General features: G+C 32.7%; 1 protein-coding gene across 3 annotated transcripts in view; it reads right to left on the bottom strand.

Annotated features, from left to right (window-relative positions):
- The window catches only part of LOC142336941 (uncharacterized), a 52721-nt gene extending 26887 nt beyond the window's left edge, over window positions 1-25834 (bottom strand). The window contains exons 1-3 of one of the 3 annotated variants that reach the window (XM_075385930.1): window positions 23657-23809; window positions 20787-23122; window positions 16274-16450 (exon numbers count right to left, since the gene is read on the bottom strand). In XM_075385930.1, coding sequence (XP_075242045.1) covers window positions 16274-16450; window positions 20787-21099 — 490 coding nt within the window. In that variant the 5' untranslated portion in view covers window positions 21100-23122; window positions 23657-23809. Of the gene's footprint in view, window positions 1-16273; window positions 16451-20786; window positions 23123-23656; window positions 23810-25765 lie in introns of those variants that run through there. The other 2 variants (XM_075385931.1, XM_075385932.1) reach the window with 2 other exon arrangements.
- Between the last annotated feature and the right edge of the window lie 2059 nt (window positions 25835-27893).

Below are 27893 nucleotides of genomic sequence, written 5' to 3'. Positions count from 1 at the left end.
TCGACCGCGGATTTAAATCTTTAAATTTGAAATTCCGGGACTTTAGCGGGTGTTTCTGCACGCTTCGAAGTTTAATTAGATAATAGATAATTTTACGTTAGGTTTGGAGAGTGCTCTTTGAGCCCTGATTTGTATCTAGTGCTCTCCTCATTTCTCCTATAACCTCTAAACAAAAAAATAGTATCTATTTGTTTAGATTTGGAGAGTTTTGGAGTCTGGTTTTGTATCTAGTGCTATGCTTATCTCTCCTATAACCTTCAAACAAAAGAAATATCTGTTTGTTTGTTTACATATGGAGAGAGTTCCTTGAGCCTGGTTGTGTACCTGGTGCTGTGCTCAATTCTCCTATATCTTTTTGTAACTCCACCACTGCCGGTCCCAAGTCCGGAATGAAAAAGGAGGAGGGTAACATGAACAGAGCATACTGGAAAGAATTCGAAAAGTTGATTATAAATTCAACTATAGAGACTTTTTCCGACAATTTTTATTTCGATTCAATATAATATTGCTTCAAACTTATTTTCATAAATCAAATATGTTCACATTGCTTGATATATATTGCTTCATACGTAAATTTCCGATTAATTCGAATAATTAATTTTAAATAATTTTTAAAAATAGGTCATTTTTATCGGGTCAAGGAGTTGTCCAAATCGAACCAAACTTGGTATGGAGTATCCCCTGTCAATATAGAGTCTGAAACGAAAAGATTTTGCTATAGCTTTTCTAGGAAAAAAGTTAGTTTCTCATACGGAAATTTTGACTTATTCGCTTATTCTATTTTCAAAAATATAGAAATTTCATCGGGTCAAGGAGTTGTTCAAAGTGAACCAATATGATATCCCAGACTACCAGTAATATTTAAGTTGTTATGCAAAAAGAATGGTCCGCCTAACTTTCCTAGAAAAAAATTAGTTTTTCATACGGAAATTTGCTATTTATTTCAAATAAATAATTTTAAAATAGGTGTTTTTCATCGGGTCAAGGAGTTGTTCAAAGTGAACCAAATTGATATCCCAGACTACCAGTAACATTTAGGTTGTATTGCAAAAAGAATGGTCCGCCTAACTTTCCTAGAAAAAAAGTTAGTTTTTCATAAGGAAATTTGCTATTTATTTCAAATAAATAATTTTAAAAATGGGTCTCTTTCGTCGGGTCAAGGAGTTGTCCAAATCGAACCAAATTGATATCCCAGACTACCAGTAATATTTAGGTTGTAATGCAAAAAGAATGGTCCGCCTAACTTTCCTAGAAAAAAAGTTAGTTTTTCATACGGAAATTTGCTATTTATTTCAAATAAATAATTTTAAAAATAGGTCTTTTTCATCGGGTCAAGGAGTTGTCCAAATCGAACCAAATTGATATCCCAGACTACCAGTAATATTTAGGTTGTAATGCAAAAAAAATGGTCCGCCTAACTTTCCTAGAAAAAAAGTTTTTTTTGTTTCATACGGAAATTTGCTATTTATTTCAAATAAATAATTTTAAAAATAGGTCTTTTTCATCGGGTCAAGGAGTTGTTCAAAGTGAACCAAATTAATATCCCAGACTACCAGTAATATTTAGGTTGTAATGCAAAAAGAATGGTCCGCCTAACCTTCCTAGAAAAAAGTTAGTTTTTCATACGGAAATTTGCTGTTATTTCAAATAAATAATTCTAAAAATAGGTCAATTTCGTCGGTTCGAGGAGTTGTCCAAATCAAACCAAACTTGGTATGGAGAATCCCATAGGTATCTAGAGTGTAAAACAAAAAGAATTTTTGCTATAGCTTGCCTAAGAGAAAAGTTGGATTTTCATACGGAAATTTGCTATTATTTCGAATAATTTTGCGATTATTATTTTAAAAATAAGTCTATTTCGTCGGGTCAAGAAGTTGTCCAAACCGAACCAATTTTGGTATGGAGTATCCCCTGTATATATAGAGTCTAAAACAAAAAGGAATTTTACTATAGCTTGCCTAGGAAAAAAGTTAGTTTATCATACGGAAATTTTGACTTATTCGCTTATTCTATTTTCAAAAATATAGAAATTTCATCGGGTCAAGGAGTTGTTCAAAGTGAACCATTTTGATATCCCAGACTACCAGTGCTATTTAGATTGTAATGCAAAAAGAATGGTCCGCCTAACTTTCCTAGAAAAAAAGTTAGTTTTTCATACGGAAATTTTGACTTATTCGCTTATTCTATTTTCAAAAATATAGAAATTTCATCGGGTCAAGGAGTTGTTCAAATCGATTTAAACTCGGTATGGAGAATCCCATAGGTACCTCGAGTGTAAAACAAAAAGAATTTTCGCTATAGCTTGCCTAGGAAAAAAGTTAGTTTTTCATACGGAAAGTTGCAATTATTTCTTTTAATTTGCAATTATTGAATTTTAAAAATAGGTCTATTTCGTCGGGTCAAGGAGTTGTCCAAATCGAACCAAACTTGGCATGTAGTATCTCTTGTGTACCTAGAGTCTAAAACAAAAAGAAATTTGCTATAGCTTGCCTAGGAAAAAAGTAAGTTTTTCATACGGAAATTTTGACTTATTCGCTTATTCTATTTTCAAAAAAAAAGAATTTTCATCGGGTCAAGGAGTTGTTCAAAGTGAACCAAATTGATATCCCAAACTAGCAGTACTATTTAGGTTGTTATGCAAAGAGAATGGTCCGCCTAACTTTCCTAGAAAAAAAGTTAGTTTTTCATACGGAAATTTTGACTTATTCGCTTATTCTATTTTCAAAAATAAAGAAATTTCATCGGGTCAAGGAGTTGTTCAAAGTGAACCAAATAGAGATCACAGACTACCAGTACTATTTAGGTTGTTATGCAAAAAGAATGGTCCGCCTAACTTTCCTAGAAAAAAGTTAGTTTTTCATACGGAAATTTGCTATTTATTTCAAATAAATAATTTTAAAAATAGGTCTTTTTCATCGGGTCAAGGAGTTGTCCAAATCGAACCAAATTGATATCCCAGACTACCAGTAATATTTAGGTTGTAATGCAAAAAGAATGGTCCGCCTAACTTTCCGCCTAACTGTATCTAGTGCTCTCCTCATTTCTCCTATAACCTCTAAACAAAAAAATAGTATCTATTTGTTCAGATTTGGAGAGTTTTGGAGCCTGGTTTTGTATCTAGTGCTATGCTTATCTCTCCTATAACCTTCAAACAAAAGAAATATCTGTTTGTTTGTTTACATATGGGGAGAGTTCCTTGAGCCTGGTTGTGTACCTGGTGCTGTGCTCAATTCTCCTATATCTTTTTGTAATTCCACCACTGCCGGTCCCAAGTCCGGAATGAAAAAGGAGGAGGGTAACATGAACAGAGCATACTGGAAAGAATTCGAAAAGTTGATTATAAATTCAACTATAGAGACTTTTTCCGACAATTATTATATTGATTCAATATAATATTGCTTCAAACTTATTTTCATAAATCAAATATGTTCACATTGCTTGATATATATTGCTTCATACGTAAATTTCCGATTAATTCGAATAATTAATTTTAAATAATTTTTAAAAATAGGTCATTTTTATCGGGTCAAGGAGTTGTCCAAATCGAACCAAACTCGGTATGGAGAATCCCATAGCTACTTAGAGTTTAAAACAAAAAGAATTTTTGCTATAGCTTGCCTAGGAAAAAAGTTAGTTTTTCATATGGAAAGTTGCAATTATTTCGTTTAAATTGCAATTATTGAATTTTAAAAATAGGTCTTTTTCAACGGGTCAAGGAGTTGTTCAAAGTGAACCAAATAGAGATCCCAGACTACCAGTACTATTTAGGTTGTTATGCAAAAAGAATGGTTCGCCTAACTTTCCTAGAAAAAAATTAGTTTTTCATACGGAAATTTGCTATTATTTCAAATAAATAATTTTAAAAATAGGTCTTTTTCATCGGGTCAAGGAGTTGTTCAAATGTACTAATTTTGGTGTGGAGTATCCCCTGTATATATAGAGTCTAAAACAAAAAGTAATTTTGCTATAGCTTGCCTAGGAAAAAAATTAGTTTTTCATACGGAAATTTGCTATTTCAAATAAATAATTTTAAAAATAGGTCTTTTTCATCGGGTCAAGGAGTTGTTCAAAGTGAACCAAATTGATATCCCAGACTACCAGTACTATTTAAATTGTAATGCAAAAAGAATGGTCCGCCTAACCTTCCTAGAAAAAAAGTTAGTTTTTCATACGGAAATTTGCTATTATTTCAAATAAATAATTTTAAAAATAGGTCTTTTTCATCGGGTCAAGGAGTTGTTCAAAGTGAACCAATTTTGGTATGGAGTATCCCCTGTATATATAGAGTCTAAAACAAAAAGAAATTTTGCTATAGCTTGCCTAGGAAAAAAGTTAGTTTTTCATACGGAAATTTTGACTTATTCGCTTATTCTATTTTCAAAAATATAGAATTTTCATCGGGTCAAGGAGTTGTTCAAAGTGAACCGAATTGATATCCCAGACTACCAGTACTATTTAGGTTGTTATGCAAAAAGAATGGTTCGCCTAACTTTCCTACAAAAAAAAATTAGTTTTTCATACGGAAATTTGCTATTATTTCAAATAAATAATCTTAAAAATAGGTCTTTTTCAACGGGTCAAGGAGTTGTTCAAAGTGAACCAAATAGAGACCCCAGACTACCAGTACTACTTAGGTTGTTATGCAAAAAGAATGGTCCGCCTAACTTTCCTAGAAAAAAAATTAGTTTTTAATACGGAAATTTGCTATTATTTCAAAAAATAATTTTAAAAATAGGTCTTTTTCATCGGGTCAAGGAGTTGTTCAAAGTGAACCAAATTGATATCCCAGACTACCAGTACTGTTTAGGTTGTAATGCAAAAAGAATGGTCCGCCTAACCTTCCTAGAAAAAAGTTAGTCTTTCATACGGAAATTTGCTATTTTTTCAAATAAATAATTTTAAAAATAGGTCTTTTTCATCGGGTCAAGGAGTTGTTCAAAGTGAACCAAATTGATATCCCAGACTACCAGTAATTTTTAGGTTGTAATGCAAAAAGAATGGTCCGCCTAACCTTCCTAGAAAAAAGTTAGTTTTTCATACGGAAATTTGCTATTATTTCGTTTAAATTGCAATTATTGAATTTTATATAATTGTTTATATAATTGTTTTATTTATTGTTTGCTTTTATTTTGTTTTGGAGATAGAGTTTAGACCTGGTTTTTTGTCCAGTGCTTTGCTCAAAAATCTCCTATAGTTGAATGTTCATAACTCCGCCGTAGCCGGTCCCCAGCCCGGTTGAGATAAGGAGGAGGGAAACACCCAAATCATAATGGAAAAATCTCATATGTTGATTTTTTAAAATCAAATTGAGATATTTCCGACAATACTGTAGCTAAATTTATAGACTCATTTAGTGCATCTGATCAGACTACCGCGTGCTTTCGAGACGGTTTAAGGGCCGAGGATTTTGCCCAAAAATAACGGGGAAAAGAGTGTAAAGAGTGTAAAAAAAATATATTTACACCGTTAGTGCCCCCCTAATTAAGGGTTTAATAACGGGGAAAAGAGTGTAAAGAGTGTAAAAATAATATTTTTACACCGTTAGTGCCCCCATTATTAAGGTTGGAATTACATATTAAAGTGTAATTAACGGGTGTAATTTATAGAAAAAGAGTGTAAAAAAGAGTGTAACAATAAGTTTTAACGGTGAAACAAAGAGTGTAACAATAAGTTTTAACGGTGTAATAAAGAGTGTAAAAATAAGTTTTAACGGTGTAATAAAGAGTGTAAATATAAGTTTCAACAGTGTAATCAAAAGAGTGTAAAAATAAGTTATTCCACTCTTTTTCCACCGTTAAATCTTAAAATTACACCGCTAAAATTACACTCTAACAGGGAATTCCACCCTTAATAAGGGGGGGCACTAACGGTGTAAAAATTTTATTTTTACACTCTTTACACTCTTTTCCCCGTTATTTTTGGGCAAAATCCTCGGCCCGGGAATCAATCCTTCTGATTTGTGATTTCTTAGACACTTTCAAAAATGTTTAAGGTTTTATTTTTCTATATTTTTGACGTTTGCTCTTTTTGGAAATAAATTCTGTTCCCTTAAACTACTGCTCAAGGATCTGACCTCATCGCAGTTCCAAATTGAAACTGAGAGATAATCAGAGTGTTATTTGCTCCAATTTATTTGTCAGTATTATGGTGATGGAACTTCCTGTACCTGCGCACAGAATCAAGCCAAGCTTTTGACTTTTAAAAGAGAATATTAAAAAATTATTTACAATTGAGCATTTTTGATTTTTTCTTTGCAACCTTGCAAAATTTATGAACAGACCAGAAATTTTATGTTAGAAGCATTATGCTATCCTCATGATATTTGTGGAGACAATTCTGTTGAGCAATATTTTTTGTTGAGAAACAAAAGATAACTTTATCACAATTTTTCAGATATGTGGTCATTGCCCGTATGATTAATGCTTGTTTTAAAATATGTATTAGATGTCTGTAAAAAAATTCCTTGAAATGATGAAACGCAGTTCCACTATATAAAAAACATAAAGCAGGTTAGAAAACTGTAGAATCGGTTGCTAAAATTAGCAAATAGGAAATAAAAAATATAACAACTTTACGCACAATTCGCAGAAAAAGAACTTTTTGTAAAGTTCAAATTGTTTCTCAACACTTGAAATCAAAAGTCAATCTGATTAAATATGAAGATAGGGCAAAAAAAAGTTTACATGAATGTTGGTAGCGAGAGTATATAGTAACTTATGTAGCGAGGAGAGCATGGCTGACCTGCTGAAAACATAATTGAAGCGAAGAATCTAGTATGAAAAAAAACTAAAAGATTAAAATTTTTCCAACATTCATTTGTATACGATTTTATGCTCTGACTATGCTCATATGACAGTTTGATTAATTAATTAATTCATATTTTTATAAAGGTAAATATTTATACGGAGGGCTCTTATATGATATTTTAAGTTCAAAACTGACTGTATGGATAAGAACAACAGGCAAAAATAGGTTCAAAAGTAATCAACATTCGGTCTTAACTATTAGAGTAGAAATGAAAACAAGTCCAAACGGGTTTTATGTTATTTTATAAGATCATTTGAATTGCTAGCTTTTAATTTAGGTAAAGCTATTTTGAGTAGGTTGTTGTCGGATCGCCACCAAGAGTGGTAGGCAGATTTTACCACGAGAATACGGAATTGAAGTCAGTGAAAGTTGAATTACTCGTGGTGTATACAAAGTGGCTGTATAATTTTTGTCGGTTTTGCTTAATTTTTATGGGCTTTCTAATGACGCTTTATTAAAAAGGAACGAGTTTTGGCACAAATGGAAGGCCGAATACAAAAAACAACTGTTCCTCAGAAAAATATTGAATTGGTAAACATATTCCTTTTCAAAACAATTAGCGATAAACTGTTGGTTTTTGATGTTCCCGACTCACGATTCGTCGAAAAAAAACTTAAAATTTTTTTACACTGGCCGATTTCTTAAAAAAGGAAGAGTTTAAAATCAACTAGATCCCACCCTAAGTTTTAGAAAGTGCATACTCCGAGTGGTTTTGACCTCCCAATTTTACCTCGTGACCCAATGGGTTGACCCTAAAATCGAAATGTGAAATGTTGGGAGTTCGGAAAATTCAGTCCTTTCGGCTTTTTCATTTACGGAGTACTGCATGATCCATGAAAAGGATGTAAAATCGTAAGTTAGCTCTAATCTAAACTTTTCAATATTTTTAAATTTAATTATCACTGGTTTCTGACAGATAATGATTGATTTTATTATCTTGGTGTTGATTTCATAAAAATACAGTGACCGAATTTCAAAATAAATTATAAAGTTTACTGAGCAAACAGTGACTGATACAACAAGTTGCTTAATTACGGTAGACCGAAGTTCAGAAAAAACTAACAGCATTTGAATGATGGAGCATAATACGGCAGGTATCTGTTTGCGGAGTATACAGAGCTCAAATGTGGAATGTGATATATTTCAAATGCAATAAAAAATGTATTTACAAAAAAAGTTTTTCACTTTGTTTTTCACTAAGATGAGAGCGGATTGGGCAATACAAAAAGGAATGGGCACTAAGTTAAGCAAGAAATGCACCAAAAAAGTACTTTTCAGCGGATAAGTCCTACATAATATTGCGCTGATTCTGCTAAGTTTGCAGCATCTTTATTACATTACTTCAGCACTTTTCAGCAAAATAGGCGCACAACTATGTGAGATTTGCTCCATTTTTTGTCAGTATTGGTGATAGAACTTCCTGTACCTGCGCACAGAAGCAAGCTTTTGGCTTTTTAAAAGATAGTATAAAGAATTGTTTACAATCGAGCATATTTGAAAATTTTTGCAACCTTGCAAAATTTACGAACAGACCAGAATTTTCAAGTTAGAAGCATTATTCCATCCTCATGGTTTTTTGTGAAGACAATTTTGTTGAGCGGATATGTTGCGATGAAAACAAAAGAAAACTGTATCACAATGTTTCACAATTGATGTCTATGCCCGTATGATCAATGCCTACTTCAAAATATTTCAAAATAATTTACTTCAAAAATATGTCTATTTTAAAATATTTTACTCAAAAAAACTTGCGAAAAACTGTTGGTTTTTGATGTTCCTGACATATGAGTCGTCGAAAAAAACAAAACGCAATTAATTGTCACTGGCCGATATCTCAAAAAAGGAAGACTTTAAAAGCAACTGAGTCCCACCCTAATTTTTGGAAAATGCAGAATCCAAATTTCTTTGACCTCCCAAGTTTACTGGTGACCCAATGGGCTGGCCTTAAAATTTAAATGTGAATTGTTGTCAGTTTGGAAAATTCAGTTTTTTTGGCTTTAATGAAATGTGATATATTTCAAATGCAATTCATAATGTTTTTACAAAAAAAAAATTACAGTTTGTTTCATTGAGATGAAAGAGGATTGGGTAAACATAAAAAGGAATGGAGACTAAATTAATGCAAGACAAGCGCTGACAACCGCCGAAAAAAATCATTTTTGTTTGATAAATCCCACATAATATTGCGCTGAGTATGCTAATTTTGCAGCATCTTTATTAGATCTTTTCAGCACTTTTCAGCTAATTAAGCAGAGAACTATGTAAATTTCATGCGCTGAAAATTGTTTAGCTGTCAGCGCATTTCCTGCAGAATTTTCAATTAATTCATCACTTTTTTACTCAATTTTAATACTCATCTTACGCATCTTTAACGTCTTTGTTAACCAATTTTGGTTTTCCAGTAGTTTTTTCTGCTTCCGTAGATTCCGAAACAGCACAGGAGCAAAACTGAACAGCCATGCACGAGGGCAACTCAACTTGAAAACATTTGAAAGGACATCCAAATTTGTCAATTCTTAAAATAAACATTTATCGCAGCTGGGGTATATAGACGACACACTTTATTGAATGAACCCAGTTTGTCTCAGAATAATTGTCTTCCTGCTGTTAGATATGAAGAAAAAAGGACGCTTTTCAGTTGTTCAGTTTTCCGAATATTTGGATTATACATAAAAAACGCAGATTTTTAACTGATTAAGGGCTCTAGAGAAATACAAAAGATAAAAAACCGTACATGCAGACTACGTTATAAGCAATACCGAGCAATAAAGTTGCACTGACAACATTTATGTGAGGAATATGCTAAAAGTGTTAAAGTTTTCTGAATTGTTGCCTTTTTGTGAGAATTGTTCTAAAATTTGAGGTTTTAATTGAAATTAAGTAAAAGGGGGACTGAAACCGCATAATTTGAAATTTTCATGAGTGCTGAAAATGTGTAACAAAGGTGCTGAATTCGCGGAAGGTGCTGAAAAACGGTGAAAATAAATCAGAAAAATGCTAGGAATCTGCTGACGTTTTGCAAGAGAAGGGTTTAAATTGAGCAAAAAACGAGCTGAAATCCACCGAAAATTATTTACAATTGAGCATTTTAGATTTTTTCTTTGCAACATTGCAAAATTTATGAACAGACCAGAAATTTTATGTTAGAAGCATTATGCTATCCTCATGTTTTTTGGGGAGACAATTTTATTGAGAAATACTTTTTTGTTGAGAAGCAAAAGATAACTTTATCACAATTTTTCAGATATGTGGTCATTGCCCGTATGATTAAAGCTTGTATTAAAATTTTTAAAATTAAAATATGTATTAGATGTCTAAAAAATTAAATTCATTGGAATGATGAAAAGCAGTTCCACTATATAAAAAACATAAAGCAGGTTAGAAAACTGTAGAATCGTTGCTAAAATTAGCAAATAGGAAATAAAAAATATAACAACTTTACGCACAATTCGCAGAAAAAGAACTTTTTGTAAAGTTCAAATTGTTTCTCAACACTTGAAATCAAAAGTCAATCTGATTAAATATGAAGATAGGGCAAAAAAAAGTTTACATGAATGTTGGTAGCGAGAGTATATAGTAACTTATGTAGCGAGGAGAGCATGGCTGACCTGCTGAAAACATAATTGAAGCGAAGAATCTAGTATGAAAAAAAACTAAAAGATTAAAATTTTTCCAACATTCATTTGTATACGATTTTATGCTCTGACTATGCTCATATGACAGTTTGATTAATTAATTAATTCATATTTTTATAAAGGTAAATATTTATACGGAGGGCTCTTATATGATATTTTAAGTTCAAAACTGACTGTATGGATAAGAACAACAGGCAAAAATAGGTTCAAAAGTAATCAACATTCGGTCTTAACTATTAGAGTAGAAATGAAAACAAGTCTAAACGGGTTTTATGTTATTTTATAAGTTCATTTGCATTGTTAGCTTTTAATTAAGGCTAAGCTAATTTGAGTAGGTTGTTGTCGGATCGCCATCAAGAATGGTAGGCAGATTTTACCACAAGAATACGGAATTGAAGTCAGTGAAACTTGAATTTCTCGTGTTGTATACTAATTGGCTGTACAATTTTTGTCGGTTTTGCTTAATTTTTATGGGCTTTCTAATGACGCTTTATTAAAAAGGAACGAGTTTTGGCACAAATGGAAGGCTGAATACAAAAAACAACTGTTCCTCAGAAAAATATTGAATTGGTAAAAATATTCCTTTTCAAAACAATTAGCGATAAACTGTTGGTTTTTGATGTTCCCGACTCACGAGTCGTCGAAAAAAAACTTAAAAATTATTTTACACTGGCCGATTTCTCAAAAAAGGAAGAGTTTAAAATCAACTAGATCCCACCCTACCTTTTAGAAAGTGCATAATCCGAGTGGTTTTGACCTCCCAATTTTACCTCGTGACCCAATGGGTTGACCCTAAAATCGAAATGTGAAAAGTTGGGAGTTCGGAAAATTCAGTCCTTTCGGCTTTTTCAATTACGGAGTACTGCTTGATCTATGAAAATGATGTAAAATCGTAAGTTAGCTCTAATCTAAACTTTTCAATATTTTTAAATTTAATTATCACTGGTTTCTGACAGATAATGATTGATTTTATTATCTTGGTGTTGATTTCATAAAAACATAATGACCGCATTTCAAAATAAATTATAATGTTCACTGAGCAAACAGTGACTGATAAAACAAGTTGCTTAATTACGGTAGACCAAAGTTGAGAAAAAACTAACAGCATTTGAATGATGGAGCAAAATACGGCAAGTATCTGTTTGCGGAGTATACAGAGCTCAAATGTGGAATGTGATATATTTCAAATGCAATGAAAAATGTATTTTCATAAAAAGTTTTTCACTTTGTTTTTCACTGAGATGAGAGCGGATTGGGTAATACAAAAAGGAATGGGCACTAAGTTAAGCATGAAATGCGCCAAAAAATAAATTTTCAGCGGATAAGTCCTACATAATATTGCGCTGATTCTGCTAAATTTGCAGCATCTTTATTACATTACTTCAGCACTTTTCAGCAAAATAAGCGCACAACTCTGTAAGATTTGCTCCGTTTTTTTGTCAGTATTGGTGATAGAACTTCCTGTACATGCGCACAGAAGCAAGCAAGTCTTTTGGCTTTTTAAAAGATAGTATAAAGAATTGTTTACAATCGAGCATATTTGAAAATTCTTGCAACCTTGCAAAAATTTTGAACATACTAGAATTTTCAAGTTAGAAGCATTATTCCATCCTCATGGTTTTTTGTGAAGACAATTTTGTTGAGTGATATGTTGCGATGAAAACAAAAGAAAACTGTATCACAATTTTTCACAATTGAGGTCTTTGCGCGTATGATCAATGCCTATTTCAAAATATTTCAAAATAATTTACTTCAAAAACATGTCTATTTCAAAATATTTTACTCCAAAACAATTAGCGAAAAACTGTTGGTTTTTGATGTTCCTGACATATGAGTCGTCGAAAAAAAATAAAACGCAATTAATTGTCACTGGCCGATATCTCAAAAAAGGAAGACTTTAAAAGCAACTGAGTCCCACCCTAATTTTTGGAAAATGCAGAATCCAAATTTCTTTGACCTCCCAAGTTTACTGGCGACCCAATGGGCTGGCCTTAAAAATTAAATGTGAATTGTTGTCATTCTGGAAAAATCAGTTTTTTTTTGGCTTTAATGGAATGTGATATATTTCAAATGCAATTCATAATGTTTTTACAAAAAAAAATTACAGTTTGTTTCATTGAGATGAAAGAGGATTGGGTGAACATAAAAAGGAATGGAGACTAAATTAATGCAAGACAAGCGCTGACAACCGCCGAAAAAAAATCATTTTTGTTTGATAAATCCCACATAATATTGCGCTGAGTATGCTAAATTTGCGTTGAGTAATATTGCGCTGAGTATGCGTTGAATAATATTGCGCTGAGTATGCTAAAGCATCTTTATTAGATCTTTTCAGCACTTTACAGCTAATTAAGCAGAGAACTATGTAAATTTCATGCGCTGAAAATTGTTTAGCTGTCAGCGCATTTCCTGCAGAATTTTCAATTAATTCATCACTTTTTTACTCAATTTTAATACTCATCTTACGCATCTTTAACGTCTTTGTTAACCAATTTTGGTTTTCCAGTAGTTTTTTCTGCTTCCGTAGATTCCGAAACAGCACAGGAGCAAAACTGAACAGCCATGCACGAGGGCAACTCAACTTGAAAACATTTGAAAGGACATCCAAATTTGTCAATTCTTAAAATAAACATTTATCGCAGCTGGGGTATATAGACGACACACTTTATTGAATGAACCCAGTTTGTCTCAGAATAATTGTCTTCCTGCTGTTAGATATGAAGAAAAAGTGACGCTTTTCAGTTGTTCAGTTTTCCGAATATTTGGATTATACATAAAAAACGCAGATTTTTAACTGATTAAGGGCTCTAGAGAAATACAAAAGATAAAAAACCGTACATGCAGACTACGTTATAAGCAATACCGAGCAATAAAGTTGCACTGACAACATTTATGTGAGGAATATGCTAAAAGTGTTAAAGTTTTCTGAATTGTTGCCTTTTTGTGAGAATTGTTCTAAAATTTGAGGTTTTAATTGAAATTAAGTAAAAGGGGGACTGAAACCGCATAATTTGAAATTTTCATGAGTGCTGAAAATGTGTAACAAAGGTGCTGAAAAACGGTGAAAATAAATCAGAAAAGTGCTAGGAAGCTGCTGAAGTTTTGCGAGAGAAAGGTTCAAATTGTGCAATAAACGAGCTGAATCCACTGAAACTGGAATTTTGACAGTGCTCAAAATAAGTACGAAAAGAGCTGAGTGGTGCACAAATTTACCGAAATATTATATTTCAGCTGATTAAGCACCTATATTTCAATTTTCAGCGCAATCAGCGCAAATTTTTCATAATATTGCACATACAGCGGTATTTTTACGGCTGATGACCTCCGCTGAAATGCGGTGACAACCACTGAGAAAGGTATAATTCAGAGAATTAAATTACATAATATTGCACTTTATCTGCCAAATTTTAAACATCTTTAGTACATATTTTCAGGACTTCTCAGAACATTAATTGGACAATCATGTAAGATTCATCTTCTGAAAAAAAAATCTGTTGTTGGCACTTTTCTCACAGAAATTTCAGTGATTTCACATAACGAATCATTAACGCTTCTGTTAATCAATTTGGATTTTTTAGAAGTTTTCGGACATTTGGAAGCAGCACCTGAGCAAAACTAGACAGCCTTGCACTAGAGCCATCCGACTTAAATAAAGTTGAAAATTGGCCAAACGACTTTTCATTTTTGTCAACTCTTCAAATAAACAGTAATCGCAGCTGAAGTATACGGCCAAAACACTTGATTGGTTGAAACCAGGTAGTTTCAGAATATTTGTGTTCCTGCTGGTAGATAAGATGAAAGAGTGCCAGTTTTCAGTTGTTCTGTTTCTCGAAAAAGTTTGAATTTTTAATGAGAAAACGCAGATTTTTAAACTTATTAATGGCTTTACAGAAACTCAAAAGACGGAGGACCGTACGCGCTGCCAATGTTATAAGCAATAGTGCGCAATAAGTTTGCACTTAAAATATTTATCTAAGGAAAATGCTAAAAGTGCTAAATTTTTCCGAAGTGTTGAATTTAGGTGATGATTGAGCTGAAGTTTGAAACTCTGATTATGTAAGAAAAGGACTGAATCCGCTGATAAATATTGAAATTGTGCAATAAATGAGCTGAACCCGCTGCAATTGAAATTTTTACAAGTGCTGAAAATATGTAAGAAAAGCGCTGAATCATATGCTGATTTTATGAAGTAAATGTGCTTAAATGTGCTGAAATAGCATATTTCAGACGATTAAGCACCTATATTTCAATTTTAAGCGCAATCAGCACAAATTTGACATCATTTTGCACACTGAGAAAGATTTCATTCAGCGGATAGAATTATCTATTATTGCAATTTATCTGCCGAATTTTGAACAGCTTAGTATATATTTTTGGGACACAAGCGCTGAAAATAATTACGAAAGAGGCTGAGAAGGTGTTGACGTTTTGCAAGCGAAGTGTTGAGATTTTATTTAAAAAAACTCTGAAAACACAGGTTTTGAAATTTTCACAAGTGCTTAAAATATGGAAGAGAAGTGCTAAGTCCGCTGAATGTGAATTTTTCACAAGTGCTGAAAATATTGAAGGAAGGTGCTGAGAAGCTTCTAAACCTTTGCGAGAGAAGTGTTGAAATTATGCAGGAAAGGATCTGAATCGACTGAAGTTGTAATTTTCACAAGTGCTGAAATTATGTAAGAAAGAGGCTGAGATTAAAATATGTAACAAAAGTGCTTAATCAAATGATAACTTTTTGTAAGAAATGTGCTTAAATGTGCTGATATATTTTATTCCAGCGGATTCAGCGCCTATATTTCAATTTTCAGCGCAATCAGCACAAATCATACATAATTTCCGCACATGCAGCGGATTTCTTGCAGAAACATCCGCTAACAACTGCTGACATCTCTACTTGAGATTCAATTGTCTTCAAACATTTTCGTACTAAAGAAAGCTGATAACTCTTGTTCATTCAAAAATCGTGAATTAATGCAATTTCATCTGCATATCAGTGTTTAATTTATTTTGGATTGTAATCATTTTACAGCGTACATAATTTGATGAGATGAAAGACAGAAATAGGGCAAGGTATTGCTTCTTAAATAACCTTACGGATGGTTGAAAATAAAGGCCAATCTTCTGGTCGATGGAAACCCCTCGCTGTTTATCTTAGCTGATTTTCAGAGAGCGAAAGAATGTACGCTGACATTTACGACGAAGTTCAAAGATTAAAAGATACCAGCATGTTGTTGAATAGAAACAAGATCATTACGAATTCATTGTCTCCTGCATGCTCTAGAACGTCGGAAAAAATTGTTGGCGATTTTTTGAGAACAGGGCAGACAAGACTCAGATGTACTTCGGAGAACTATGATTAAAAGGGTGACGCGATTTTATTTTGTTCTTTTTTGGTAATTTAATTGTAATATACAGATAATTGCCATCATTAGGGCCGATTCTGATCCAAAAGAAATACAATTTAAATACCTTATATTTATCCTTGCTCTGGAAAAAGAACCAAAATGTCAGAAAACCTTCATAATTAAAAATAGATTTCAACTATCGTCAAAATACCATAGTTCATGAAATTCTGACAAAAAAACAATGATTGTAAATATTAACAACACAATCAATGAAATCTTCTAAGACGGTTAGAGCTCCGCATTTTTAATCTGTAATTTGGTACAGTTTTATTTTTAATGGACAAAACATTGAAACAAGGATAACAGACCTATATTCTTTCAACCCCCCCCCCCCCATCAAATAACAGAACAACCCATTTTAAGGCACTATTAGCTGTGGATTAAAATAATCAGCTATATAAATGTATACTACAGGAGTTTTCAACTAACTTTTGCCAAAATTATTCCATGAGATTTGTCCTTCTGGGTAGTTGGATGCCACTTCGTTATTTTGCTCCCATTGTTGGTGCTGCAACCTCTGCTGGTCCAATTCCCACTGTCTCTGCTCCTCCTTTTCCCTTTCCAACTTCATTTCGACGCAAGTGGAACGGGTGTTATCGTAAGCACCTAAAAGTTCAGGGTCCAGAGAAGCAGTAATTCTCCCCCGGGTCAACGATCATACAACTTTCTTTGATTTCGTACTAAGTCATATATGATTCTTAGTAATCATACTAGGTCATATATGATTTGTATGAATTCTTGGTAGTCATACAAGGACCATACATGATTTCCTAGAAATTATACAAGGATCGTACTAAGAAATCAAGTATGGACAGTATGAAATCATATATGATCCTTGAATGAAATCAAAGAAACTTCAACCCGGGCCATGAGTCAAAGAAATATTGATCATGCAAGATCTTGCAAAACTCTTGAAAGATTCTTGCAAGACAATTTTACATCTTGAAAGATTAATTGTTATTTGTCTTATTAACCCGCAAGTAGTAGTGGGAGGGATTTTATGCAACTAATTATCAAAAAGTCTATTTATTATTTCGGTGTAATTAAATGATAAGCAATTAATAACTAACCAGATCGAACAAATTTTCAGAAAATTTTCAGCTTCAAAAATTAAAACCATTTACACGAAAAAAAAACAGTGAGCTAAAAACGCTTTAATACTATTGAGTTCCGATGGTCTGAACATTTGAAGCATGTTATGTTATTATTCTATCTGCATTATCTTATCTCTATATTAGGCGGATATCTAAAGCGGATTATCTTGCACATAAAATGATCACAAACATAACAAAGAAGAACAGGCAGAGATAAGAACACAGATTTTAATTTCTAGAAAAAAAGATGAACTGTTTGAACTTTATATTAAATCAGTTTTTGCAAAATTACAATTTTAAAATACTCTCACAAGAATCTTGCAAGATAACGGCTTTCGCGATTGAGCAGTTCACCCGAACTGCTTTTGACGTTGCTAGCGGAGTCGGTGCTCCAAAATTTTCAAGTTTTTTCTTTAAACAAAACTGGTTGACAGCTTACTTTTGAGAAAGTTTTGCTTGTAAAAAGCTCCCGTAGAAAATTGGAAATTACGAAGCAGTCAAACTAATTTAAAACACTCTTTGATTCGAAACCGACTTGATTCCTCATCAATTTTCAATTGCTTTGAAGAAAAAGATCTTCGGCTATACAATCAGCGACTTAGTCTCAAGTTTCTCACAATTCACTTATAGCTAAAATTTCCCTTTCAATTGCTTTCCATTTTTTTTCCTTTTACGCGACAATTTTTTTTAATTCTTTGATCGAGGTAGCGTTATAGGGGATCGCCAATCATTCTAATCTGTTGATCTACTGTAAGTTAAAGATACTCGACGATGTGTTATTTTGTAACAGCAAATTTTTAAATCGTTTAGCAGAGGAAAAAGGAACTCAATTTTGGCACTTTTGGTTCACACCAACCAAACATATAACTCATAGAAATAAGCACATCAGGAAATGCAGTTAGTTTAAGCAAAAGTGTCAACTATTGAAGAAGCGAATTTTGTTTTCATTAAATTTGCTTGTATCATTTGAAAAAATTTTAATCGGGTTATTTTATTGATAAATTAAATTTAAAAAGATGTGATCAATCCGCTTTGTCGATTCCAATGGAAGTGTGTAATCAAATAATAATAATTTAATTTCCTTAATGCAATATAAATAACAATTACATTATAACAAATCAATGAAATAAAAAGCACCGAGGTGGACGGTAAATAAGCAAGTTCATTCTTTTTTGGTACCGCCCGAATAGAGAACAAAGAGATTTTTGACTCACCTAGATAAATAATTGCATCAGACGATTTAAATAGCCGAAGGTTGAAGACAACCAAATTACAAGGTGACCATTGTGATAATTACTAGGAAAATTAATTTTTAAAAATTTTTGCGCTAATTTAGTATTGCCAAATTTTTCTGGCAGAATATATTTCTGTTTCTCGTAACTCCTAACACGGGTTCATAGTAACATTATTGCATTTACTTTGTACCCAACAGTGCATTCAACCGTTTGTCTTGTGAGCTGTAACATATCATGAATTTTTATATTTAAACTAATTCGGAGTTCCCGTTGTCTTTTAAATTTAATTGATGCATGTCACGAAAGCAATGCTTGTGGATAAATCAAACCCGATTTTTGCATTTTGCATTAGTATTTTTTGAAAATTTGTACAATATACCGTTACTAAGCTACGAAATTCAAATCAATTTCTAGGGCCCTAAAAACTTCTGAAAAAACTAGTTTCGATTTCTCTTCAAAAAAACTGCTAATATATTTCTGCAATGACAACTTTGGCGCCAACAGTTTTTGGATACTGATGCTGCAACTAAAATACAGTTTGGCAACATCCGACAAGAACACTTTGAAGTTCTACTCTGATTTGTTTTATGGAAGTTGAGATTGTTTAAAACAACATCATGGAAAAATTTCTGTCAGCACTTTGGGTTGAAAATGTTATACAAAATACAATGAAAACTGTTTGAAGAAAAAGAGCACTGAAAAACTTTCTCTCACTAACTGATTTTAAACCCATGAAACTAATTTTCTTCTTAAGGGTCCTAGCAGACTAACATCTTTTAGAGAATGACATCTCGTTATTTTGTCATAAAACATGATATGGTTTTCTTATTTTGAAAATTTGTGAGATACGAAACTTTTTCATATAATGTCTAGATAATTTTTACTAGAAAAATAAAAACTGTTAATTATTAGCCAGCAACGGCAAAACAATTGAAACAATGCGGCTCGGTAACTGTCTTCGGCTAAAATTGTTCATTGCGCAGCAGAAAAAAACAACGTCTGAACATTGTACAACAATGAGAAAACAAAAAATCATCAGAGTAACAAACAGTTACTATATAAACTAATAACAGAAAAATCAAATTCGTGGAATTGCTCCAATAGCCAGTACTGTTTTGAACAAAGAAACTTTGACAACGACAACTTTTGGTAATCGAACTAAAAAAAACGCTATTGTTTAACAATGCTAAAATGTGTATTATATACTTTACGCGACTTGTTTAATTAGATAAAAACTTAAATCAGCAATTTTAATTAAAAACATTAGCATACTGAAATTAGACAGTTCAGTATGTATTTAGTCGTCAAATTTTTGTAACAAACAGAGATCCAACAATTAATTTAACAACTTATCAATTGTTGCCGCGAGGAAAATAATCTGAAACATATAGTTTCAAGCCACAAACTTTTTTGATCAGCACAGTGAAAAAAACAATTCGTAAAAGATAAAAAGACCTCAGGCAGTGTTTTTCCAGTTTTTTTAATAGTGAGCGCTGGCAGTCATGAGAAATTTCTTTTGCGCAACCTTTGAACCAATTACAAACAGTAACCAATTTTATCAGACATGAAATTCTAGTCGCAAATGTTTTTTGTAAAATTATTATCTATGAAAACTGGAACCGCTAATTTCTAAGCCCCAAAGAATTAATTTAGGTTTTCTAATTATAAAAACTATTCTCATTGGAGAGAGTAACGTGTAGCAGCTTGCTTGAATGACTGAATGTTGTGAGCTACAGTACCAAGCAAGGTCTCAATAATCGCAGAGAAAAGGAATTGTTTATCAACAGAATTCTGCAAATTTATTTGTTTTTTCTATTTTTTCCTATTTTTAAAATAAAGTGGTAGTTTTTTAAATAACCACAACAACTAATTGTAAACAGGCCTCCTATCGGTTGATTAACGAAAATGCGAGATTCATGTTTTAAAAGAATTTCGATTCACGCTGGTGAAAATCATATTAAATAGGCAAAAAGCAGTTACGCTGTAATTTAAATAACTTTACGAGAAGTTTCAAAAATTCCCCTATACAGTTTTAACAGAGAAATGGAAAAGTATAGCTTAAAGTGCTACACTTGGCACAGTTTTTTAAGAAAATTGTCAACAAAAATCAGCAAATCAGCCAATTATTCCATAATTAATTCCAATGATAAACCAACGTTCGAAAAAGACTCCCGTTGAATTATTCTGGCTTCGACTGGTTCTTCAAAATTGACTGAATAGAAAACGCTGAGTATATAATCCCCCTTCCTATCCCCCGCATTGAGTGAGGTCAGAGCAAGAAATTTCGTGTCCGGTTTCGGAAAAAACCCAACGGATAACGAAAAAAACAACTAAATTTACATAGGAAATAAACCGCTACGGAAACAAACCCCCACTTGACTTTTAACGAGCTGCGCATTTAGCGCGTTTGGCCATGCCTTGCTGACCATGGCTATGCCTTAGTGTCCCTTGGAACTTGATATGAAACTATCACAACCTAACAAATTATCACGATTAAAATTGAAATTTAAAAAGGGGATGTATTTTCGTGGGGGTTCATTTCCTATCTAATTTATGTGCAATTTTTTTCGTGGGTTTTTTTCCTAGACCCGTGCCATATTGTACATTTACTACCTATGCATATGTCTATGCCGTAGAATTTCTCATCGACTCCATTGCACAGATCCAAACAGTGAACAGGAACTTCATTAAGTCTGCAACATTCCAACACGTTTATAGTGCGCGGGAATTTTTTGAGGGAGTCGGAGCTTGTGTCAGCGCCAATAGGCAAGAAGGAAACCATGGAAATTGTTAACAATAATAATAAGTGGAAAATTTTGGTCTCTGATTTAGTAATGGTAAAAAAGAAGCTCATAACTGATGTTAAAAAAGATGATAACAGGGTTATTAGGATTCCTTTTTGTGACATTATTGGATAATGTTTCATCGCTAATTTAATTTTATCTATTCACTTAATTTATTATAGACAACTTAAAATTCTGACAAAACTTTGGTTATAGAATAATGACGAAAAAATTTAATTTAAAGGCAATATTTGAAGTGGTTATTTTTAACTTGAAGCGGTTGTTTCCAACGAAAGATAAATCGTAGAATATGAATTAGAGCTCATAGATTTCAAAAAGTTATTCGATAGCGATGTTCGTTATAATAGCTAATTTACGACAAAAATAAAAATAAAAGATATTGGTTGTAGGTAGGAAAATAATTTGGATAAATCAATATCACTAAAATTTTCAGAAGGCAATTCGAAATTTTGCCAAAATGAGCGTCTGTTATTTATTTGATCAACGAATAATAATAAAAAGAATTACCGCGACAACGTCTTTTATAACAAAAATCTCACTTAAATTTGTGATGGCTTTTGTGCAAGGAACGTTAACTGAAAATAATAAGTGTGTTAAATGAGAAGAAAAAAATTGATATCTTTTCTATTTTAAATTGAAAACCGTTTTGTTATTGCGCCGTTTCCTTGACAGAGAAAGCAAATTCCTATCTTCTAAATTTTTACTCTTTATTTTTCCACGCGTTTTGTTTCCAATTGTTCACAGGTAATAAAGTAATGATTTTGACAATGGGAAAGATGCAATAAATATGCTTCAACAGCTGGGGAAAATTACTGATCTGAGACGGAACAAAAATTTCACTCTGATTGCATTATTCACAATTATTCACATTTCAACGTAGAAAAAAAATTACTTCATTAATTCATCCAAAATTTTTTGTAAAACCTTTGAGACAGTCAAAAATTATTTTCGCGCTTTGTAATAAAACATTTTTATTTTGCATAATTTGCACCATTCAACAACACAAAATTTCATAAACAGAAGTTAAATATTTATGTAAATTCTGAATAACAGATTCCTTAGAATCTGTTTGCTTCCGATTCATTGTTGATAACAACAAATAAATAACAGTAACTACAAACGATTCACAGTAAATTTCCAAAATAAACAGAAAGCATGTTAAAATTTGAAGATTGGCTCAAATTTCGGTGATAAAAATTAATCAAGTTTGAAATTGGGAAATTGGATTTGTGCGCGTTTCGAGATTGAAGGAAATAAAACTCGTTCATTTGTTGTTTTTTGTTATTGTGTAACAAAAGCGTGAATAAATCAACAAAACTGGTAAAACTGGTGAAGATCTCTGTATGTAATCAAATAGATACACGGTGTGATTTTTACTGTGAAGATTTGAAGCTTGAATAAATGCTGTCAAAAGATGAGAAATAAGTTCGGTAAAATTGGGATTAATAACACCTGTTTTTTAGACCACTAAACGCTCATTTGATACGATTTACGGCTCCGGGATGTTCACCAAAATCGACGCCAAATGTACCAAGCATTTACTTTGGTCCTCAGACCTGCGGGGGATAAAAAAACGCGCAAAGTTATAAATTTATTAAGCAAAGCATGAGATTATAATTTATAAAATGTAAGTCATAACCTTTGTAAAAATGAGGATTAAACGAGTGAAACAGTGATTGGCAAATTCAAGATCGAGCCTTTTGTTTATTATTGTTTTTGTGTTATTTTAGATTTGTTTACTTTTCCTTGAGTAGCTCAGGTGAGCCTAGCGTGGCTAAGCTATGCCTCACATTGGTACTAGGTAATACAGGAACTCGTTTTGAAGTTTATATAACAGTTATTACAAAACGGAAACTAATTTAGTCCCCGACCAGATGGGGCTAAAAATTCTTGTTTTTGGGCGTAAATTTTAAGGTGTAAACTGCAAAATTGGAATATTGTGTTTTTTGATCAAAGCACGAGAAAATGTGGCACGAGGGAGTGATTTATGTGTGTGTATGGGTAGACGATTTGTTCAAGACAGACAATAAACAAATTGTTTACAAAAACAAAAAAGGTGGAAAGGGAGCGAAAATCAATTAAGGGATACAATGTCTGTTGCGTGTTATAAATCTGATTTTAATTGTACTTTATAGCTCTTGTGTTCTGTGTACAAAGAACAAGAAACGATGTGAAATACAAATATGAACAAAAATTGAACAAAAAAAACAAAACTTGGGGTCGTTTGGGAAATGAAATGTAAACTGTATTACCCCCACAGTTTTTAGTATAGGGTAAAATCAATAATATACCCAAAACGCTTCTATGGGGCTTAGGTGGGGGAGGGGGCTTAAAAAGACAAAAGTACTTGTAAACTACCATACTATTCTGTTTTTCTTAAGGAGAGGGGGTTGGATTCTTTGTGGCGTGAAAAACACAACAATGTGTTAAAAACGTAAGCATTAATGGGGGGAAATCTGGGAAAATCTCATCAAATTTGGGAGGGATTTCTGAGGGAGTATTTTGATGTGAATTCCACCCCACAAAGAAAACAAAAACAAAAGTACCAAAATCCTAAATAGTTTTTATAGCACAATATATTCCCCCTTCACACGCTTTTATCTGCAATTTTTTGTTCACACGATTTGGTGTGTTGGTATGTGTACGTATTTGTGTGATTCGACCCCGAATTAGCTGCACATGTTTTTTGTAGTCCGGGATTAAAGGATATAAATTAATAAGGAATAATTGAGGTGTGCGTGTAATTTGGGATTGTGTTTTTCTCCTCCTAGTCAATTTGACAGATATTAGGGGCTTAATTCTACCCAAATGGGGCCTCATAACAACACGCCGTTACCATTCTACAAATAACACACATAGTGGGTTATGTAAAGATAAAGAGATAGATAAATAGATAGATAAACAGATCATGTGTGTCGTGTTGTTGTGGTGTTTTTAAGGAGGTAGTTTCTTTTCTCCACCCCTTTGACGATATTGTGAACAGATAAGTCGAGGGAAGGGTGCTCTAAAAACACTAGAGTTAATGCATCTTTACTTGAAGTAAGAAGCAAAGAGGGAGCAATATGACAACATAAAATGACGCAAGGTCTTTTTCAGTTTTTTCACTCAAATTTAAATATTACATCAATCTGTTACCAATCGCTGCTAATTAAAACGAAAAAAAAATGGGAGATAGAAAAAGGAGAGTTATTATCATCGATCTTTAAGTTGCTAGCAGCATTACCTAAGCCAGCAATGAAAAGACATAGCAGGACAAGTCCTGAAATACAATTCAAAGAATTGAATGAAAAACTTAGAAGTACTCTACCTAACCATCAGATCAATTGTACAATGCCAGCCAAAACACAAACAAATTCATCTCAAAAAATTGAGAAACAAACCATCAAACAAACTAAACAAAAATATAATCATTGCTAAAACTTTGAAGCTTTTACCCCGAAGGCAAAATCTGATCCCTTTAAATATACCTATTTCAAGAATATGTTAAAAACCAATTTTTGTTTCTGCAGTTGCTGCAGCAATATACCTGCATGGCCTGAAAAAAATTCATTGACCCTTGAAGATCGTTAACTCGAAATTGACCCAAAATTTTTTAACAAAAATTGAAATCAATCGCAAATTTTAATGAAATGTTGCTGAAAATTGTGATAATAATATCTTAAGAATCATTTCTCTGTCTCCAGAAGCTATCCAGTTACACATTTCCAAGCCTTAAAAAATTAATTGTTTCAGAGATCAATAGGCAATAATTATAAAAAATTTCAAATTTCAAAAAATAGAAATTCATTCTATTAAAATGTTGAAAACCATTCAATTGCCCATAGGCAACTATTTAATAACATACTATCATACCCTGCATGAGATAATATGGCTACTTAGGCAAGAAAAATTGACTAGAGACAGATGTTTTGAAAAACTTCGAAAAAAAATTGAAAATTTATCAGAAATTTTTTAAAAATTCGAACGATTAAATTGTTGAAAAAAAGTCCATTGCAACTTTCAACCGTGCAGTAACTTTTTTCAGGCCGTGGAATAGGTTTCCTGGATCTTGAGAACAGACAAATACCAAAAATTGACAAAAAACTTTAGGAAACCCTGAAAAATTGCAGATTTTATCAAAAAAAATGTAAAATTTGAGATATTAAATGTTAAAAACCAATCCATTGTTACTAGAAACTATACAATGCCCTATTATCAAACCTTAAAGGAGATTCCCTGGCCCCTAAAGCTGGAAAAACTCAAAAATTTCAAAAAATAGTATCATTTTTCGTATTTGTGTTTGTAGTACCAAAACATATAGCTCATAAACTGGTCATAACAAGTAATTTTGTCTCGCGAAAGGCCTTCATCAAATTTTAAAAACTTCAAATTGAGACTAATCAAACAAAAAACTAAAAAAACACAAAAACATGAAAAATTGCACCATTTTGAGCCCCAAAACTCCTGAAAATGATCTTTTAACCTTAAATTGAGGCTATCCCAGCAGCTGCACCACTCTACGCACGTGAGGGACTACTAACGTCCACTTTGGGCCTCTAATGAAACTTAATGGCCACTGGCCTTTACCTGTTTATCCCGTTTTGAAAGATCAAAGTCACTGAAAAATTTGTGAACTCATCTTAAAAAAACAGCGCCCCAATACAATTCAAATTCTTTGAATTGTAAAAACTTCAAAAACCTTAATCCAACTCAATTTTTATTATAAGGCGAGACATTTTTTCGCAAGAGTTTAGGAACGGTTATGTCTAAATGTTAAATGCTGAGTGACTCTTGGCTTTCAATCCTAACCACCAATTTAAAAAAAGTGAAGGCTCTCTAAGACAATGCAGACGACGAAGTATTTGTGTCTTCTTTCAGAACAAATCTAGGGCAGTCGCCTTGTCGCATCTTTCCACCTCTGAGCTTATTTCGCCCCCTCTTTTTGCTGAGCCAGGGCTTCTTGAATTGCCACTGAACCATGAGATGAGGCCTGCTAATGTTGATAATTAACTTCTCTCCTATGAACACTACAGCCATAAGTATACTGAAAGTCAAAAATAATTTAGCGCCCATGGTTTTAATTTGGAACCCAACAAACAAAAACTTTTGGTCCGATTTCAATAATTTTTGTAGTCGTTCTGAATTCAAACTGAGTAAGCATATTTTAAGCCATTTCGCATGACTTTTATATCAATGAACGCATACGCATCAGAAGTTTGACAGATCTAAATTCAGAAAAAGTGACAAACCTACCTACAGAGAAAATCTGGATAGATTATGGTCAGTTCTCCATAATCAGCAATAACTTGAATCCCACTTGAAATATGCTCAATTTATTCAGAAAACTGTTTGTTTACAATGCAAAAATTTGATTTAATTAATCAAAGCATGTCCTACTTGAACAGATTTCACATGACGATTTATCTCTTAAAGTTCTCTTTATCATGCTCTGATTGATATTTTTTTAAAAAACGTCTGATACATGTTGATTAAATATTACTTTTGAATCGAGCAGGTTACCATGAGAAATTGCAACCCGGGTCGAGGTTTTTGGGTGAATTTTTGTAAGAAATGCGGTGAATGCGGTGAATTTTTTGTAAGAAATGCGGTGATTGCGGTGAATGCGTTGAAAATAAGTATTTCACCGCATTTCACCGCATTTCTTACAAAAATTCACCGCAAAATTCACCGCATTTCTTACAAAATTTCACCGCATCGACTTCTGTGGCAAATTAATGTAAGAAATGCGGTGATTGCGGTGAAAATAAATATTTCACCGCATTTCTTACAAAAATTTACCGCGAAATTCACCGCATTTCTTACAAAAATTCATCGCGTTTGCTTTCCAACGTTTACTCAATCTGATTTAAGTTCACGAAAAATATAAAGGTAGTAACTGATAGTTGGCGCAGTGGAATAAGCAGTTGAAAGCATGAAGGAGGTCAGAGGTTCGAACCCCCTGTGGGGAGAATTCTGTAATGTCAGAAAACTGAGAACGCGGTGAAAATAAATAATTCACTGCGATCCACCGCATTCACCGCAAAAAGATGTAAGAACTACGAGAAGAGAATTATTTTTTTTCACCGCATTTCACAGCTTTTCTTATGAAAATTCATCGCCAAACCTCGACCCGGGAAATGATGCATTTGCTTTTTTTTTAATCATTGAGCGTATTTCATTTTCACAGTTAGGTCAGAGCGGTAGCGCACAATAACATAGGCTTAAAAAATATATTCACAAATGTGTTCCAAATTTGAACTAATATAACAAAAAAAATTTTTCCCGATTCATTTGTCACAAGTTATGGGCTGTAAAACAAAGCATTAGGATGACGTAAATGTCAACCCGAAAGTTTGGCTTAAGTGGCTCTGGTGAAGTCTGTGAGAAAATCCGTACTCAATCGAAAATCACGTATCGGTGGGAGGTATAAAATTTCAGATATAAGTTATAAAACTTTCCAAATGACTTCAGCAGAGTGATGTGAACTTGCTTGAAACATCCACTTTGCTAGCTTGAAATTTGGCCTCTTAGAATCTGGTTGTGTAGGGCTCTAGCAAATTGAAACTTGCACCAGCATGCTTCAAGTAATTTTTCTTCTTTGATTTATGTAATTTTTTTGAAAAAGTCAAGCTAAAAACGGTAATCAAATATAAAAAGCTCTCATTGACCAATGAAAAAAAAATAAAGAGCAACAATGTTCATAGATGAACAAAAATAAGTTACATATTGTGACTACAAAAAACAACGAATTTAGCAAGTTCAACTATTTCAATTTAAACAGTAAAATATCCTAGTTTTCTTGAGATCTGCTAGTCGATAAACTTCCAGAAACATTCTTTGAACATTTTAAGCTATAGTCAGAGGACAACAAGAATTTTACAAAGACTTTCACTTCGCAGGTGAAATTATATGCACGTATCTCTCCTAAAACTTAATT

Source organism: Convolutriloba macropyga, chromosome 3, assembly GCF_964194025.1.
Source record: "Convolutriloba macropyga chromosome 3, txConMacr16.3, whole genome shotgun sequence".
Lineage (NCBI taxonomy): Eukaryota > Metazoa > Xenacoelomorpha > Acoela > Convolutidae > Convolutriloba > Convolutriloba macropyga.
This window is presented reverse-complemented; position numbering and strand designations above follow the sequence as displayed.